This window comes from Lissotriton vulgaris, chromosome 5 (genome assembly GCF_964263255.1).
Source record: "Lissotriton vulgaris chromosome 5, aLisVul1.2, whole genome shotgun sequence".
NCBI lineage: Eukaryota > Metazoa > Chordata > Amphibia > Caudata > Salamandridae > Lissotriton > Lissotriton vulgaris.
Window position 1 is genome coordinate 551,822,143 of NC_141693.1, and position 18,749 is coordinate 551,840,891.

Below are 18,749 nucleotides of genomic sequence, written 5' to 3' on the forward strand. Positions count from 1 at the left end.
TCTCCATTGAATTTACTCCAGCTCTTACTTTCTCAGGTATATTACTCTATCGGCCCCCCCGGTCCCTCAGTGGAATTTTTGTAACTCCTTACCCAACCTGGCAACAAATCTGGCTAGCACATCGGCCTATTTCACTCTATTGGGTGTCTTCAACCTCCACTTTGATGACCCTCTACAGATGTCGGCAACCAAACTTACTGAGGATCTAGCAGCCTTTCAACTCATATAAAAAGTCAGCGAGCCCACCCACATAAAGGGGCATCTATTAGACCCCATCTTCTCAAATACGGAGGACCTAAAGGGAGAGAAATCTACCTCTGTCCCATGGTCAGATCACTTCCTTATACCTTTAACCTGGGCACCGTCCCACATACGACACCCATCTACTCAAAAGTACGTTCCTGCCCTAAATTGGCAATTGAACACTTGACCACAATACTAGAAGAAACCAGACCGGTGTCTTCTTCGGATGCTGTTATGGCCAATGATAACTTCAACAACTGGCTTAAACAATCACTAATGACCTCATTCCTGTAAAAAGGATGCAATCGAAAATAGGAAGTAACCAGAAGCCATGGTACTCAGTCAAAAATCGGGGACTAAAAGAAACTTGCAAAAAGCTGAGAGAGATTGGAGGTAAAACTTCTCGATTGACAGGAAACTTAAATATAGAGAAACCATTAATTTATACAAAAGCTGAAATCAGAGTAGCCCAGGCAGCCTACTACGAAAATAAAATCTTATCAGAAACTAGCTCCGCCCGTTGGGTTGTCTGTATTACCAGAACTCTCTCCAGACTTCCCCCTCCACCAGTTATTCCTGATAACTCAGGTGCACAGTGTAACAACTTAGCGGAGTTCTTCTCCAATAAAATTGAAACTATTTTTACCTCATTTCCCCCTATTAAAGACTGCACATTGTCCCTCCACACCTGTAGTAATCAGCCCTCTCTGGACACTATTCCGATGATGGAAATGCCTGTTAGTAAGCTTCCTAACTCGGGTAAAAAGTGGATCACCCAAAGATCCTGCCCCTCTAAAGATACTGAGGCAGGTGGCAGGTGTTGCTTCCCCTGTCATCTTAGAATTGATTAACATCTCACTCTCTTCTGGAGTGGTCCCTCCCTTATGGAAGGAAGCTATGGTAAAGGCACTTTAAAAAAAACTTAGCTTTGATCCTTCTAACTTGGGAAACTACCGCCCCATATCTCTGCTTCCAGGGGCCAGACAAAATTGCTGAAAAATATTTCAACTCAATATTATCCTCATTCCTAGAGACTCACAAACTTCTCCATCGGTCCCAGACAGGTTTCTGTCCCCTCAAGGGAACAGAAACGGCTTTGCTCTCAGTAGTGGGAGAGTCAAGAAAGATAGTGGACTCTGGAGGCACCGCTGTGGTCCTTCTTGATCTCAGAGCGGCCATTGACACAGTAAACCATAGCATCCTGGTCTACAGACTCGGAAAACTGGGTGTTACCGGAACTGCTCTGTCATGGTTGCAGTCTTTCCTGAGTAATAGATCCTTACAGGTCTTTGACAATGAGGTGAACTTTAAGCAGATGCCCCTCTGTTGTGGAGTACCTCAGGGATCTTACCAGAGTCCCACCTCATTTAACGTTTACACGTCCTCCCTAGCAGAGGTGGTATCACCTTTTGGAGTACACATAATCACCTATGCAGTGGGCATGCAAATTGTGAATGGGCTTAATAGAGCCGAAAGCTCCCCTCCTAGTCTGTGTCTACGCTTGGAAGAAATTGCCAACTGGATGAATGAGTCCTTCCTGAAACTGAATGGGGAAAAAAGCGAAGTTATGATGCTGGGCAATCGTTCTCCCCTTGATCTAAATGCAATCTGGCAGACCTCTCTCGGATTAGCCCCCACCCCCAAGACTCAGTTAAAAACAATTAGGTGTTTGGATCAACCAAGATCTCACATTTAAGGTACAAGCACGGAAGACGGCAGCCACGTGCTATGGTATCCTGAAAATGATTCTGAAGGTTCTTCCCCTCCTTCCTTTCCAGGCAAGAAAAATTATGGTCCAGGCACTTATCCTGTCCTGGTTGGACTACACGAACACCCTTTATCTGGGTGCCCCCGCTGCTACACAAAAATGGGCCGCAAGACTTCTATTAGGCATTCCTAAACATCATTCAGCAAAACCAGCCTTGAGATCACTCCATTGGCTGCCAGTCCGGGAGAGAATCTATTTCAAATCCCTATGTATTATCCACAAGTCTCTAGCTGGAACATAGCCCCATCCAGTCCTACTGGCCCAACAGAAGCCTTAGCTCCAAGACTATGAATCTCGTCTACGTCCCTAGGATCAGGAAAGCCGGAAGCGGGGATCAGAAATTCTCTTTTAATGCAGCCAGGCTCTGGAACTCCCTTCCTCCCCACCTATGTGTAGAAACCAACCACCTAGCCTTTCGTAAATTGTTAAAAACTTTGCTTTTCCCCTAACTGGTGAAACTCCCCACTACTGCTGCTACCAGCACTAGAATGCCTTCGGGTAGCCATGCACTATACAAATGTTATTTCAATTCAATTAAATTCAAAAAGGTAGCAAAGAATGTTTTGAGCTGATGCATTTAATGTGTTAATATGTTTTGAGTGGCAATAGTAACAAAGCGTTTTCATTTTGTGGCAAAGCAGGCATGTGTTGTGGGCCTTCTTGCTTCTTTTAGGATATCCATACATTCTTGAGATACATTTAGATATCCAAATTCTAGGACCTCAGGAGGCAGATTGCAAGATTGAGAGATCTGAGGTTTGGGTGTCTTACTGCTCATTGATTTGAGTGAGAAGGACCTGCCTGTTGGGCAATACTTGATGGGGGACTACGGATAGTTCTAGTAGTGTTGTAAGACATTGTTGTCTGGCCCATGTGTGGGCAACTAGGATGAGCGTCTGAGAGGTCTGACGTAGTTTGCAAATTACAACAGGAGAGGTAAAAAACCGTAAGCAAATATCCCTGACCAGTTGATCGATAGTGCATTGCCCTTGAATTCTGAGTGTTGGAACCCTGAGGTGAATTTTAGGCATTTTGCATTCTGTAATAAGGCGACTAGGTCTATATCCAGTTGCACCCATTGCTGAAAGAATGGGCATAGGAATTGTGTGTTGAGTTCTGACTTGTGGACTTGTTGGCATGTCCAACTGAGGGGATCTGCCAAGTTGCTGTCCACCCCTGGTATGTACTCTGCTAACAAATTAATGTTGTGTTGGAGAGCATACTTCCAGATGTTTTGTGCTAGGAGAGACAGATGTGAAGATCTGAACCCCCTTGTTTTTGCCGATAATAAATACATGGTAGTCCAGTTGTCTGTTTTGATTAGGACTGTTTTGTCTATAAGGTGAGGAAGGAATGCTTTCATCACTGGATTAACAGCTAGCAGCTCTAGGTGATGGATATTTGGGAGAGGCTCACAATGCGTCCAATGCCCATGTACAGTCAACTTCTGAGAGTGCGCTCCCATCCAGTCATTGATGCGTCTGTCATTATTGATGTTTGCGGAATTGGGTCTATGAAAGGCAGTTCCTGTGGCACATTTTTGGAGTTCCACCATGGCAGAGTTTGGCAAGCTTGACAGCTGATCAACACTAGATCCTCCAAGTGACCCTCCGCTTGAAATCATTGCTGCGCCAAGCATTGTTGTCACAGGTGCATATTCCGTTTGGCATGAGATACTATGGCTAGGCCAAGTCTTCTAGCCTTCAGATCACGCAGAGTCTTTTTGGATTGAATGCATATTGCAAGCAAGAGGAGTAGTCACTACACCTCCTGACTCGAAACACTTCTTCGAAGAAAAACAACTTGCACAACTCCGAGCCAAACACTAGATGGCAGATTTATGCTAAGCACAGCCACACATCTTCAACCATACACACACACACACACACATATATATATATAATAAATATCTCTTATGAAACTGTATCCATCTTCTCTCCTAAAGAAACATGAACTCCATATTTTCTCGTTGTTGCCAGGACCCTTAAACATACCGCACATTTTCCATACAGTGGCAGTAAAGTTTCTTTAGCGAATGGCAATTATGTCAGATTCTCTCATTATCACTAGATTGCTGCCCTCCATTCTCACTAGTTTTCCCAGGAGTCTATTCTTCGATTACTCAAAGCATTTTCCAGATCAGGAACTCACTCCTCTCAGCAGAAAAAAAGCACCAGCTTAATGTACAGAAATAGAAAATGTATTAGGTGAACATTTCATTGTCTGCTGATTTACTTCAGTTACATTCAATAATATCATTGTACATGGATAAAGTGCATGTTCATGATCAGTTATCAGTAAAGTTCGGGTTCCTCTTCTCCACAAAGGCAGTCATTCCTTCTTTGCGATCATCCTTAAAGTAGAGAAAAAGAAAATGTTAGCATTTTGCGGATACCTTGCATTCCATTCACTGACTAGATATGTAATCAACCCTCCAGAAGAGATGACATTCCAATACTCCCATTACTGACCATCTCCAGGGAAACTCTCCCTGGTCATAACATCAGAGAACAAACAGACCACTCCATCTCAAGTCTATCTCCCCTGTGACTGATTCAAGTGTCTATGTAAAAAAAAAATCTACAAACTACAACAAACTTACACAACCTGTCAAGGCAGCTCATAACACAGATGTACTATTGCCACTAAATTGCTTTTACATTCAATACAAATGTTATTCCCAAAGGAATCAGTGATGATAAGTAGTTCAGAGAAAATATAGACACTAACCACACATGTATGTTCTTTTAAGTCAGCACTAAATCACATTTTTCTGAGAACGTATGTTAAAGTAAGGGTATTTTGGACTCTGATGAGCGAAGCCTCCTTTTAGCAGACAGCCGCACTTGTGATTCACTTTAAGCCCTAGGTTTAAGTTTATAGTATTGAGTAGCACACACATCTGATTTCAAGTACTTTTAGGTTCTTCTAAGAGAAGTTATTTGGATGGCATTGGAAGAAGGGTTGTTTAAGCTATATTAAAAAATCATCCTGTGCTAAGAAAGTGGAACACACTGTGCTGCCTTTAGTAAGTGATCTGAACTCCAATGAGCAATGCTTTCTATAGGTTGTTGATGCAGCAATGGAAAGGAGCAGTAACGGTTACATAAAAGACTTCGGGCACTATCATCAGGACTGGTGAAATCCCCCCTGCAGAAAACTTTAATTTCCCGTAGAATTATTTCACTATGGAATTTTGAACAAGGGGATCTAAAGACATTAGTGAGGTCCCAGTAATCAACTAAAACTACAATTTTCAGAAAAAGTTGGTGCTTTAATTTTTTCAACACACTAGGGCCCTTAACAAGTGTCTAAGGTATTTTTAATTTGAGATAACTGCGATGCCTCTAGCTCTGCAACAATTCTTTGCAATTAGATCTTCATGAACCCAGAATGCTCTCCTTTTTCTTCGCCGGTCTATCCAAAATAAGCTATGTTGTCTGTACAATTGTACAGATATTTGCAATGAGTTTTCCTTTTTCTTCTAAATTTATGCAAGTCTGTTTAAACGTTATTCCTACTGTTCTATCTCAATCGTTTAGAAAATAAATCCAGTTTCTGTTCCAGCTATCACTAACTTAATCTCGGTGAATAGAAGAAGCAACTGCTTATCCTTCTTAAGAGTGTGTTCCCTGCCTCAAGTTCATCATAGCAATCTAGATTTTTGACCACCAACTTAGCATACATTGCAATCGTGTGTGCACTAGAGACATGTGTAACACGGACTGAGTTTCAGTACATTCATTGTGGTCTGGAGGGCCATTCCATGTGAACCCTCTTAACCGAGTGGGAAGGGCTGGACAGGATTACCATTACCAATGGTAGCCACTAGAGGCACAATAGTGACAATGGAGGCCTTTTTACCAGATCATGCCTGCGAAAGAACACAATGGGTCCCTCCTGCACTGCATTGTTTAAGTGGTCTGCCCTACCCATGCTATAAGGTAACTTGCTCATTCATTGTGGACATGGATGTCGCATTTGCATACTTACCTGCGATTGCAGAGTATGTATGTGTAACATATGTGATACATGCAGCCATAACCAAAGTGGAATCCAGGTAGCAGTTGCTACATTCAAGTGGTACCTAAGATGGAGGATTGAAGAGAGCCCAGACAGTGGGCATAAATTACAGGACTCTTCCAGGAATCTTTTGTAGTGGATCAGATATTTGATGGAGGAGGCGCGGAGACAGAGAACCCATTGAATCTTAGGGTGTTCCCCAGCTTTTCCTGGCCCTTTGTTCATGGGAGGGGCTTCCCAACACATGTTAACAGGCAGTGAAGTGGGCAGCCTCCCCTTATTTTGTATCCTTGCTTTGGGTCTCTCCTGACAGCAAATGCAGGAGGTTTACAGCTGTCGAAAGCACAAGGTTTTCTGTAGTGTGAAGGTATTAAAAAAAAATGTGTCTGGGGCAACACCGCCTTTTACAGATAGTTGTCGAGGTAGGTAGAAGACTGGAACCCCTGATCTCCGCAGATGTGCTGCAACTTTGGTGAACACCCATGCTGTGCTGATGAGACCAAAAGGAGCAGAGCTAACTGATAATGCTCTTGGCCTACTTTAAACCACAAGCAGGCAGAGAATACAGAAGAAGGTGTACTCCAAGTCCAGCGCGACCATCCAGTCTACAGTGTTGAGGGCAGACAGTACCTGATTCACACTGAGCATCTTGAATTTTTTCTTTTCCAAGAAGTAATTAAGAGGCCAAAAGTTCAGGATAGAACGGAGGCCTCCATCCTTTTTCGCCACCAGAACATAGCAGGAATAGCAACCACAACCTACTTCTGATTCCAGATGGTTATTTTGGCCAGAAGAGGCAGTATTTCCTGTTGCAAAAGCGAGAGGTGGTTCTCTGTTAGCCATTTGGTAAATGGTGACAAAGTTTGCGGGGTCTGATGGAATGGTAGGGGATAGACCAGTGTACAAAATGAAGCACCCATTTGTCAGAAGGGATTTCCTGCCCTTGAACAGGTAGTGCCAAATTCTGCCACCAACTGGGTGTCCATGATGGTAGGACAGCAAACTAAAGAGGCTTTGAGGTTGCAGTTCCTGGGTGGGGGGCTGGACGGATTGGCTTGACCTCTGGCACTGCTTCCCATGAGGTTTGTGGGATCTGCGTCTGCGGCCACTAAAGGACTGTGGTGCCTGCTGGCTGTGATGGCTAGGGAGAAAAGGACACAGTTGTTGGCCCATATTGGGGCCAAGAAAGGGGTAAAAGGTGGAATGCGGCTGTCGTGGGGCCATGGTGTGCCCCAGTGACCTAGTGGTGACCCAACTGTCTTTGAAACGCTCAAGCACTGAATCTGCTGTGTGGCCGAAAAGGCAAGTGCCATTGAAGGGCATGTCCATAAAGGATTTCTGGACATCCCCCAAAAAGATAGTTGTCCTCAACCATGGGTGATGTCAGAACACCACTGTGGAATCAATGGTTGCATCCAGCAAGTTTGTCATATCCAATCTACATCTAATCGTGAACTTTGCCACATCAACTCCATCAGCAATAGCTTGGGAGAGTATGACCATAGCCTCATTCAAGATCATAGGCAACACCCGTGTATCCGTATCCCACACAGTATGGGAATAATGGCACCAATTAGCATGTGGTGTTGACGGACTGGTGGAAGCGAACATTCTCTTTCCAAAGGTATTTAGCCTCTTGGATTCCGGTGGTGTGGTAGGGTATGCATCTGGATTTATCTTCAAGGTTGAGACCTAGACTACCAGAATCTCCAGGGTGGGATGCTGGGAGAGGATTGCTCGGTTTCTGGGTGCAGGGTGATGTCCGTGGGAGCTAGTTCTGTGCACAGGAGTGTCTGTGCAGGGCTTGGCCAAAGTCCCGAGCTTTACAAAAGTGAGGGGTTCATTAAAGGGGGAGTGGGGTTTTTGATGGAGACACTCCTGCCCGAAGCACCTCTGTAGCCACGGTGGGAAGAGAAAGTAGGCCAGTGTCTGGTGAGGGGGGCAGACCACAGGCATCAGTTGGGTCCTCATACCAGGTGTTATCACCAGTGGAATCTGCTGGGCAGTCAGAGTAGCCAAATGGATCTCCAGATTCCTCCATTTGAGTTCCCTTGAAGGCCCTTCAGGAAAATAGGGCTCCGTCTCCAATTCAGGCAGCGTGGGCATGATTGCAGAATCAGGCGTCGCCAGTACGGCTCGGTTTCGGACTTCGGAATCAAAATGGATTTGGCATTGGTGCCACTGAAATGGTTCATGTAGGAGATAACAAATGTACAGCCGGGGCCGATCCAGATTCACCAAGGACCCGACTGGCGCAGAGGGCAGACCCATCCGGCAAAGCCCCAGTCAGAGTCCTTTCCGAACCCATGAGCCCCGCAAGCATTCCCGAGGGGTTTGACTGTCCAAAAATTAGGCACGTGGCCTAAAAAAAACTGATGCAGTTGTGCAGGAGCCACTCATGGCAAACTCAGAGCGGACACAGTCAGACACTGGATCCACAAACAATCTGGGAGCAAGCCTGGATTTGTGGAGTCATTCAATCGCATTATTCGATGAATGGGCCTGACAGGGAGAAGTTGACAAGCACTTCGACTTCTTGGGGGACTTATCTGAAGAAGTCTGAGATTATGACAATGACCAGCGTGAGTGACTCAGAGCAGTCCAGAGACCTCCATTGCGAACGGGATCTGGAGCGGCGCTGAGTCAAGTGGAAAGCTGCAACAAGCTTCATGGCCAGCTCATAAGGCCTTCGGATTCATGGTCCTGAAATCAATGTAGTCCGTGGAGATGTGGTCTTGTTCCAGGCACCACAGACACACAATGTGGGGGTCTGTCACAGACATTTGCCTGTGAAAGACACCACAATGCTAGAAACCGATCAATTTCTTAAGGGACTTCGTCCAAAACACAGGGGAAAAAGAGACTGGCTGAGTTTGATAATTTGGCGGAAAAAATGGTCAAAAATTGACCGAGGGGAGCTTTTCCAGATCCACGCTGATGGTATGAAAAAAAAGAATTTATGTTTGCAGTTTGGGGTGTTGCCTTTATAGGTACCACGTTAAGTCACTTTCAGCATGGACGACGCAATGTGGAACCAAACAACGACATCTACTGGCATGCAAAGGAACTGCTCAAAAAGCTTTCTGGATTCTGTCTGATGCCTGGGGAATATTTTAAGGGAAGGAATCTGCAGCTAGAAGTCTCTATCAAATAATGTTTTAGGGATGGACATAAATTACTTGCAGCCTAATCTAAAATACATTAGAATAAACCATAATTTATATGAGATGGCTCACTCTTATTGTTCATTAATATTCTACAATTTGCAATGAGGCACAAGGACTGTAAAATATTGAAAGCAATAGCCAGAGGTACATCTCAGATAGAACAAAGGGATCGTAGATTTCAAATAGTATCACGAAAGACCAGACTTGCGTTTGGAAGCTTTTACCTGCTTTTTATTGCATTCTGGAATGTCCTTTACATCTTAAGCAAAACTGATTGTGATATTTATTTTAGAAAAGAAAAAAACCTGAAACTCTTCTGTTCGAAAGAGTCTACTCTCCATGTCACGGGGTCAAGGGCTCTAACTTTTGGATCACTCAATAGCCATTAATGTCACAAAGATATAACGGAAAGCCTTTTTGTCCACATGGTCACAGAGTTAAAAGGATGTAATTATTCAAATACCACACAGTGTCTTGGCAAAACTGAGTGATACCAAGACAAGATAGGATGTTTATTTTCTGGAAAACACTCTGAAATTGATCAGTGCACTCTCCCCCTTCAACCTCTCCTAGACTAAATTGCAGATCTTTTTTTTCATACTATTAGTTCTATGGGCCTTATACAGGCCTGATTGTGTGTTCTTCCCATCACAAAATTGCATAATTGGTGACAATTGTATTAGATAATTGATGACCATATACACCTAGTAATCAACATCAGTTTTGATACCTCTGTGGGTTATAACGCATATAATCGTAGGAAAAGCATTCAACACCTATTACTAAAGTAAAGGCAGTGCTCAAACTCAAAGAACCCACAAAACACCTCAAAGTTTCCTGAAACAAGCAGGCCATCCATTTTTCAGCTTCTCTATGGAGAGAACTAGGATTGTCTGCCTATATACTCTGAGCAAAAACGTAGGTTAATGATCGATCAATCACACTTTTCGTACAACACACAACTACTCAAATGAGTGTACTAATGCTAAAGGTTTTTTGACCACTAGTCAATAGGGATTACTGAAAAGCAAGATCAAACAACCAAGTTTGAAGGCCACATTGGAAGGATCCTTAAATTCCCCAAATAGAAGGGAAGAGCATTCCAGCCAGAGGAGGAGAGAGCTAAAAAGGAGAAGCCACCCCATATCTTCCTTTTAGTTTTAGGCACAACTGCCAACAAAAGCATCTGAAGAACACACAGCCTTTGCTAGGTGGTCATGTGTGAGTCTACTGGCCAGATAATGAGGACCTAACTGATAGAAGGCTCTGTGTGCCAACTCAAGCTCCTTGAATTGAACTCTCTCACAGACTGATAGCCAGTGCAGCTATTTAAGGTTCTGACAAATAGGATTGCTTTTCCGGAGATTTAATAGGAGTCGAGCTACAGCGTTCTGCACTGACTGGAGTCTCTAAAATTGGTATTCTAGGAGACGCCACTACAGGGTGTTGGCGTAGTCCAGCCATGAGGTTATAAGAGCATGGATTACCATCTTGCAATGTGCAGGTAGCAGGAACAAAAATGTTTTTAAAGACCTTAGAAGGTCAAGGCACGTGCCTACAAACTGCCCACTAGGGAGATAAAGGATGATCTATTATCAAACTTCACCCCAAGGCTGGGCTACAACTGGTTGCAGAAATGGGAGGAAATGGAGCAGAACTGGGCTAAACCTTTCCTCCCCAAGATGGAGGGGGATTGCCAAAGATTAATATATCAGTTTTACTTATGTTGCATTCTAAGTTACTTAGACACATCCACTAAAATACTGCAGACAGGCACATTTTGAATCTGCTCTGGCATTTGGAATATTACGGTCTCAGGTATGAAAAATCTGCGTGCCATTAGCAAAGGATACTACCTACTTGCCAAAGGATTCCACCATGACTGCCATTTGGTGTGTAATTAGTGAACACATAGGGTGTTTTTTCTCCCTTTCTTGTAATTTTAATATGGTGACAGTAACACTGTTGCATGTTTTGGGTACACTGGTCGCTGGTGATCTATTGTGAGCAGGCGATATATTTAGTCAAAGGTTGTATTGATTGTTCGGTTTGGTTAGTGTTTACATCATTCCTTGTGCAACGCAGAGTCCTGAAGAAGGCCTCGCGGACCTTTTTGGCCTCATAAGACCAAAACGTCAACAACGCACCCTTACTTCCTTGACAGACCTTTAATCCTCTGTATTAATATTTGAAAGATTGATCTATGGGACAATTAGATTTTATCTTCATCGTCCTAAGTAGAAGTTGGATGATTACACTCCCATCAACCCATTGAGAAAATTAAGAGAAAGTTGTAAGGATTGTTTTGATGATTTCAGTGTTGCTATCTGGATATTTTGTATATAATGCTTGTGTCAAAACAATTTGGATGTTTTGTAGAATGAACCAAAAATAATGAGATAAATGAAGTAAAAACATTTGAATACACCCGTGAAAATAACTTTTTGTATTGTAAGTAAACAAATTGGATTATATTTGTGAAAAAGAAAAATTGTTAAACTTGATACAAATAATTCCTCAAGGGATATATTGTAAGAAAACATGTACTTTACCCAATTTATTGGGGATAATTGGGTTGCCCTATTTTGTTAGTAGAGCAGTCATACAGACATTAAATAGAGTTCGGCTCAGGGCAGAGCCCCCAGTAACGCTGAATATTAGAGGTTTAGGGTCCGATGCAGAAGGTAGCATCCTACTGACTGGCATCTATCGGATAGAAAAGACCCAATCCAGACCAAGGCGGCCCCACCTATCCCAATATTTAACAACCATTGTAGAAGGATAGATTGGGATACTGCATCTAACACCACCGACAGAGCTAAAAGCAGTCGTGTAATTTGCATCTCTTGATCCACTGATAGCTTGACAGTATTGGAAACCTCCAAACTGGATTCTGTATTATGTCAAGGGCGGAAGCCTGATTGGGATGGATACAACAACTGATTAGAGTCCAAATGCGTGATAAGTTGAGCATTAATCAGTTGCTCCAGTATCTTATACAAGGCTGGTAGTAATGAAACAGGAATGATATTAGACAGAATAGATTTATTGACAGGTGGTTTTCTCACAAGAGGGATTAGTTTCGGTTTTTTTCCAACAACTGTGGACTAGGGAATAATTTAGGAGGGAGTTGAGAATAGGATTGATAGCCACGTGACTGGCTTCCAAAAAGTTGGGGGAAGAGAGGGGACAAGAATCATGGGGTGACTCAGATTTGTAGGGCTTTCTCAGATTCCTCCAATGAAATAGGAGTGCATTCTGTCAAAGAGCAGGAAGGAGTGATTAAAGTAGTAGAAGGCTGGTTCCCCAACCAGTTGATGTCTGAGGCATTATCCAATCCTGAAATGTTTAGGGCATTCACAATACCTCTGATCTTATTGTTGAAAAATTCAAAAAGCTGTGTGCATAATTTAAAAGAGGCCTCAAGAGGCTGTGCTAAAGTGTCTGGAAGTGAAATTTTATTTGAACAATCTGTAAAACCTCTCTAGGTTTGTTGTCAGACATATCAATTTCACTCATGTAGAAATTTGCTTGGGCCCTCTTTAATCGTTGATGGTAGGTGTTCATGTCCTTTTTATTAAGTTCCTTGTCAGAGGGCAAGTAGAGCTTCCGCCAAGCCCTTTCTAATCTTTTGCATTGTTGGCTCATTATCCTGAGTTCCTCAAACCAAGGAACAACCAAGGTTATGCAGCTTATCATAGGGAAACATCTTGCCCATGTGTCGGTCTACTTCCATGCGTTTCCAGAACTTCAAAGCCTCTGCAGCAATTTTCTCCTCTTGTAGGCATGAACAAAGCATCATATTAACAGGAACTAACAAAACGTCAGGAAATGTACTGACCAAACGCATAACTATGCAGTCCTCCCTCACCCCACAACTGGTATATTCACTGAAGAGCCCCCTCTTGTCCATGCTGCATAGTCTCATTATCCCTCTAATGTGGAAACCTGTGATTAACATTAACTACCCAGACTTTACTCAATGTAAATAACTCTTTGCTGTTCAAGCTCCACGGCCCCACAGCAACATGTCCCACCATCTTCTTATGAAGCCCTATTCCAAAAGCAATGGGAAGCTATTTTTGCACTTACTGTAGCAAAAGTAGAATAAAACAATCTCTTCTCCAAACGAATTCCTTCTGCCAATGTCAGCTCAAAGGCTGAGGAAAAAAAGACAAAGTAAGTTGTGCAAAGCTTGAAAGACACATTAACCAAAATTAAAATAATAATTAAGAAATAAGAAATGCATCCTAGCTGAATAGGCGTAAAAAAACTATTGTGTGCTTGTGGAAAAAGACGAACAACAGAATGGGGCTCCCACAATGCTAATCTCATGAGGCTTTTAAAGGATGTGAGAAGATAAAAGATGACAGAGTGGTGTGCATTGAAAAAGTCCGTAGAAGCACAGAAATATTCCAAATGTAAAGAGAATCAAATGTGTGCAGACCATGGAGAAGTTACAGGGCGAACAACAAGTGGAAAAGAAAGGAGTAATCACTCTAAAAGGCTTTACAAATATCAAATGGTTTGGAGGAAGACATGGAGAGGACACAAATTAGACCAGAAAGGAGGTATTAGTCTAAAAGACTTCAGAAAGATCAAGACTGATCAAGGAAGACACAAGGAAAACACACTCGGGAATGTAAAGAAATCATCACTTGGAAGGCAGAGGAGGAACAAGACCATACTGCATAGAAGAGGGGACACCTGTCTCCAACAGTTCACCCTAAGAAGCATTTCTAGGGCTTAAAGGAAAACATTTGTGTACGGCAAACGAGGCTAAAACTTTTTTTGTATCAAAATAAAGCTACTGCAAATTGAATAACACATATTTAATACAAGCACTATTATTGGTGTAAAATAAGCCACAATAATCAATATTTTGTTTTCCTGCGCACTGAATATGTGGGTCCATCTTCAGGATAATGTCTTATTCCACAGAGTTCCTCTTGCCTCGTACAAACATGACTTTAAACCACATTTTGAGGCTACATAGATAGGGGATACGTCTAGCTAATACACCAAAACTCAAGTATGTTCTGCAATGACTGATGCCAGGATTGCAGACCACTTTCAATGTCCACGAGTTAAGATTAGTTGTCTCATCTGAAGAGCCTTGTCTGGGACCTGTGCAATAGTATGAGAGTGTTGTATATGCTTCGAAGACGCATGAGATCTGAGTCCACTCAGTAATTGTCTGGGGAACATTTGTCTCTCCCCCCCATAGGTGCAGGATGTTCAACTACCTCAGGAGTTCTTTTCCTTTCTCAGCATTTTGTCCACTTATTGGCACTTGTAAATGTTAGGCTTCTTCTGAATACTCATTGAGTCATATCTATGCCATGTGTTCATTCTGGTGCAAATTAGGTGTGAATTTACAGGCTCATTCATTAGATGTGCCCCTTTCACTTCAAAGTTGTCTTGCATACAGGATTATAAGCCAAAGTCTATCAAATACTACTTGGTCATGACGATGATCCCATGCATTCCATGCTTTGAGGGATCAAAATCTTGACTAATATTGATGATTTTTTTACAAGAATTGTATATTGCAGGGATAGGCCTTTTTTGCAGGGTCATCCCTAAACATTTTACCCTCCAATTTAGGACTCTGCGCACTTTACCACTGCTAACCAGTGATAAAGTGCTAGTGCTCTCTACTACAAGTACTCAGGACCTGTAAATTAAATGCTACTGATGGGCTGTAGCACTGATTGTCCCAACAACGTAGTAGCCTTTTAAACATTTCTCAGGTCTGCCATTGCAGCTTGTGTGCGCAGTTTAAACTGACATTTTGACCTGGCAAACTTAACCTTTTGCCAGGCCTAGACCTTCATTTTAATACATATAAGTTGCACGTAGGGAAGGCCCTAAACCGCCTAAAGAGCAAGGTGTAGTTTATTTAAAGAGTTGGACATGTACTTTAACTTTTTGATGGTGTGGAGGGGGGGAACTATCAGGTCTGTTTTTCAGTACTTCAAGGCATATTTTTCCATAGTATAACATAGGGTTAACCAATTACACCTAATTAGTGATAACTTTCAATTGGGAACAGGTAAAAATGTTGAGATTGGTGTCTGAATAATTGGAATTTAAAACCCTCTTTATTAGTAAAGTAGTACTTTAATTAACAATATTGAAAATTTCACATTAAGAAAGTTGGCATTTACTTGTCCTAATTATTTGGTGCCTGCAGCTTGTTTCCTGGGTCACATGACTAGGTGTAGGTGACAGTTGGTGTTTGAGTATTGCTTACAGACAGTGAACCAAATGAGCCAAGGTGTTGGTAGGATGAGCCATTAGTGACTTGATGAGGGGTAGTAGCGATCACTTACCACACATGCACATCACAAAGGCTCTGCCTGAGCACACTCACAAAGGGTTTGGCACTAGTCTAGCTGGGGCAGGGAGGCAGGACATGTCAAACCTCTCTGTGAGTGGAAATCTCCAGAACCATCTCCTACTTCAAAGCTGCCATCAGGTATAAATATTGGACCCTGTGGAAGACTGAGAAGGACTGCTGTGCTGCTCTGCAAGAAGGACTGATACTCTGTTGCCTTGCTGCCGGAGTGAAAAGAACAACCAGCATCTTTCTCCCAGGACAACCAGTGTTCCCCCAAGGGTTAGTTGGCTGGCCTGATCAGAGTCTCAGTAAATAAGTAAAGTAAGTAAAGAACTTGTAGAGTGCACAAATACAGAGTCATTTTGACGCTACGAATTGCCAGGAAACAAGCAAAAAGAACGGAAAGTACTGCATCCTTCCTGTGTAGGGAATACCCAAGTTTCAAGCATTTTACTAAACAGGGGTAAGGTAGACTGAAGCCTAATATTGATTTTTGGTTCATTCCACAGCTTCGCTACTTGATAGGATACACTGGCCGATCTAAGATTCTGATGTAGGGTGTACCACTGAAAAAAAGTTATGTAGGTCCAACGACACATCATCGTAAAGTGCTTTATGCACCAGGCATAGCGCCTTAAACTCGATGCGCTGCCTGACTGGAAGCCAGTGAAGCTCCCTGATGCTGCTCGAAATGTGGTGGTATTTAGGTATATTGAGCAATGCTGGTGCTGCTGCATGTTGCAGTGATGGAAGTTTTAGCAACTGACGTTAGTAAATGCCCCAAAAAAGGGCATTACAGTAGTCAATTCGAGAGCGAATTAAAGCGACAACTGGTTTTCTAAGGTATAATGGAATGAAAGGTAGGATTTTACGCAAAACTTTTAGTAGGAAAAAGCAGAATGATGTCAAAAGGTTAATCTGTCCTGCAAAATGTAATTGGGAATCAAAAAGGAAATCCTAAGTGCTTCACTTTTGCCGCAGAATCTGGGCAATCACCTATCTCTGTCAGGCACCAAGATGGATTGCAGTATTGGTGGTCCGTTTCCAAATTCCATGACCTTCGTTTTATCAATGTTTAAGATAATTCTGATGCAGCCACTCCATAATGTGCTTAAGGCAACTGTGGAATCTCCCCACCATGGTATCTACACTTGAAGAAATGGGAATAATCTTAGTGTCGTCGGCATATGATACCAACAAGAAACCATGAGCCCTAGTTACTTTGGCCAGAGGCGTAACATAGATGTTAAATAATGTTGGAGACAATACTGAGCCTTAGGGGACTCCACAGGGGAGAGACAACCTATAAGATTTCAAGTTATATACCAGCACACCCTCTTTTCCCTTGCAGTAAGGAACAAGGTGAGAAGGGTAAGAGCAGCCTCTGTAATTCCTATTGCCTTCAGAAGTTGCGTGAGTACCAGATGGTTCACAGTATCAAACGCAGCTGATAGGTCGAACAGGATTAGGACGGCTCGTCCTCTGCCATCGAGCTGAATGCGTATTTCTTTAGTAGGCATGATTAACGTTGACTTAGTGGACTTTCGCAGTCTAAAGCTATGTTGGGTGGGATCGAAGAGGTCATTGGAGTCTAGATAACCAGTTGGAGCTTGGTTAATAGCTTTCTCAAGGTTTTTGGCCACCAGGGGTAGACAGGAAATTGGTCGACAGTTCTTCACCTCAAATGGGTCAAGGGAGGAATTCTTTAGGATGGGTCTAATACAGGCTTTCGTCCAGGAAGCATGGAAGATTCTGGTACTAATGATATTGTTCAAAAGTGGGTTTAGTAGAGTACTACTCTTTCCAGATGTATTATGTCGGGGAGACAGGGATTTGTTGAACGTAGTAACAGATAGTGAACTTTGTCCACAGTTAAATGTGAGAAGCTGGTCAACTGGCCATCCATAGTAGAGGAGGAAAGGTCCTCCATCGGTAGTAAAAAGAAAGTAGTATAAGCAAGGATCCTCCCGGCCAGTTCATCATATATCGTTCGATGCTTCGAGTGGAAGGAGTTGGCCATTTTGTCAGAGGGATTGATCAGGAGCAAATAGATTCTCCTGTTGCAACTTGGATAAGGCGGTAACAGTCTTAAAAAGTTCTCTTGAAGAATTTTTAGCAGCCTCAATTTTACTTGTATAGTAATTCTGTCTCCAGGACATAAAAGACTCCATCTACCTTGATCCCAGCATTTGGACTCTCTCTCCGAGTACTGCTCCCTAGGTGGTGCCTCTCCAGTTCTGGACCTTTGGAAGTAGCCCTGAAGGTACTCTGCCAGCCCAGATGGGGTCCCAACAGAACTGACACAAAGGCCAGCATCCCAGCCCCGTAGCTCCTCAGAATTTCTGCCCCACAACGCATCCTTGGTGCAGGATCACGCAGTGCTTCACACACCAGGATTTAAGATGTTCAGCTGGCCAAACTTGGTCCCTCTACCTGGCCCACGCTCCATTTCAGTAGGCCTGAACTTGTGAATTTGTCCGAAGCGACCAGATAACAGTTGGCGCTTTGTGTTTTTATGCACAATTTTCACTTAAAACTGGCTCTACTGATTGTATTTTTGTCCTTTTTGTTATCAAATTTGTTACATTTTAATCTATTTTTCTAAATAGGTGTGGGTTTATCCTTGTGTTGTATTTTCACTTTCTTACTGCTAGATGTGCTGCATAAATCCTTTACACAGTGCCACTAAATTTAGCCGGACTGCTTCATGCCAAGCAACCAGAGGACCATGGGCAGGTTAATTTGAGGTTTGCTTGTGACTTCACCCTACAGAAATTGTGGCTGCTGCTTGCGTAGGATTTCACCCCCCTCAACCAGTAACCCAATTTCCAACATATATGAATTGTTGAATTCCTTTTGAACAGACACTTTTTTGATTGTAACACTAATTGTTTTCACCTGTGAAGCTGGGCACTCGCACTTGTTTTCTGTATTTTTATCATCTCTGGAATTATTTATTCCACATTCAATTCAAACACATACATCTTATTTTCCTATACTATACTTTCTCTTAATGTATTTTTTAGTCTAATAGATCAATTATATTTTGATAATTATAACATACAGCCAAATAATAGATCTAGTTTAAGAAGAAAAGAAAATGTTTAATTTAAATTATCACCAATTATAATGAAATGCATATACACCAATAGTCCCATAGAGATAAAGGATTGCCCTACTCTTTGTAAGGTGATACCCTGTAGAT

The 18,749-nt window shown here is 42.6% G+C and overlaps 1 protein-coding gene across 1 annotated transcript in view; it reads right to left on the reverse strand.

The window, feature by feature from the left end:
- Nucleotides 1-4,195: 4,195 nt before the first annotated feature.
- The window catches only part of ECHS1 (enoyl-CoA hydratase, short chain 1), a 202,150-nt gene continuing 187,596 nt past the window's right edge, over nucleotides 4,196-18,749 (reverse strand). The window contains exons 7-8 of the mRNA XM_086922013.1: nucleotides 13,294-13,361; nucleotides 4,196-4,364 (exon numbers count right to left, since the gene is read on the reverse strand). Of these exons, the coding sequence (XP_086778139.1) occupies nucleotides 4,299-4,364; nucleotides 13,294-13,361 (134 nt within the window). The 3' untranslated portion in view covers nucleotides 4,196-4,298. The remainder of the gene's footprint in view (nucleotides 4,365-13,293; nucleotides 13,362-18,749) is intronic.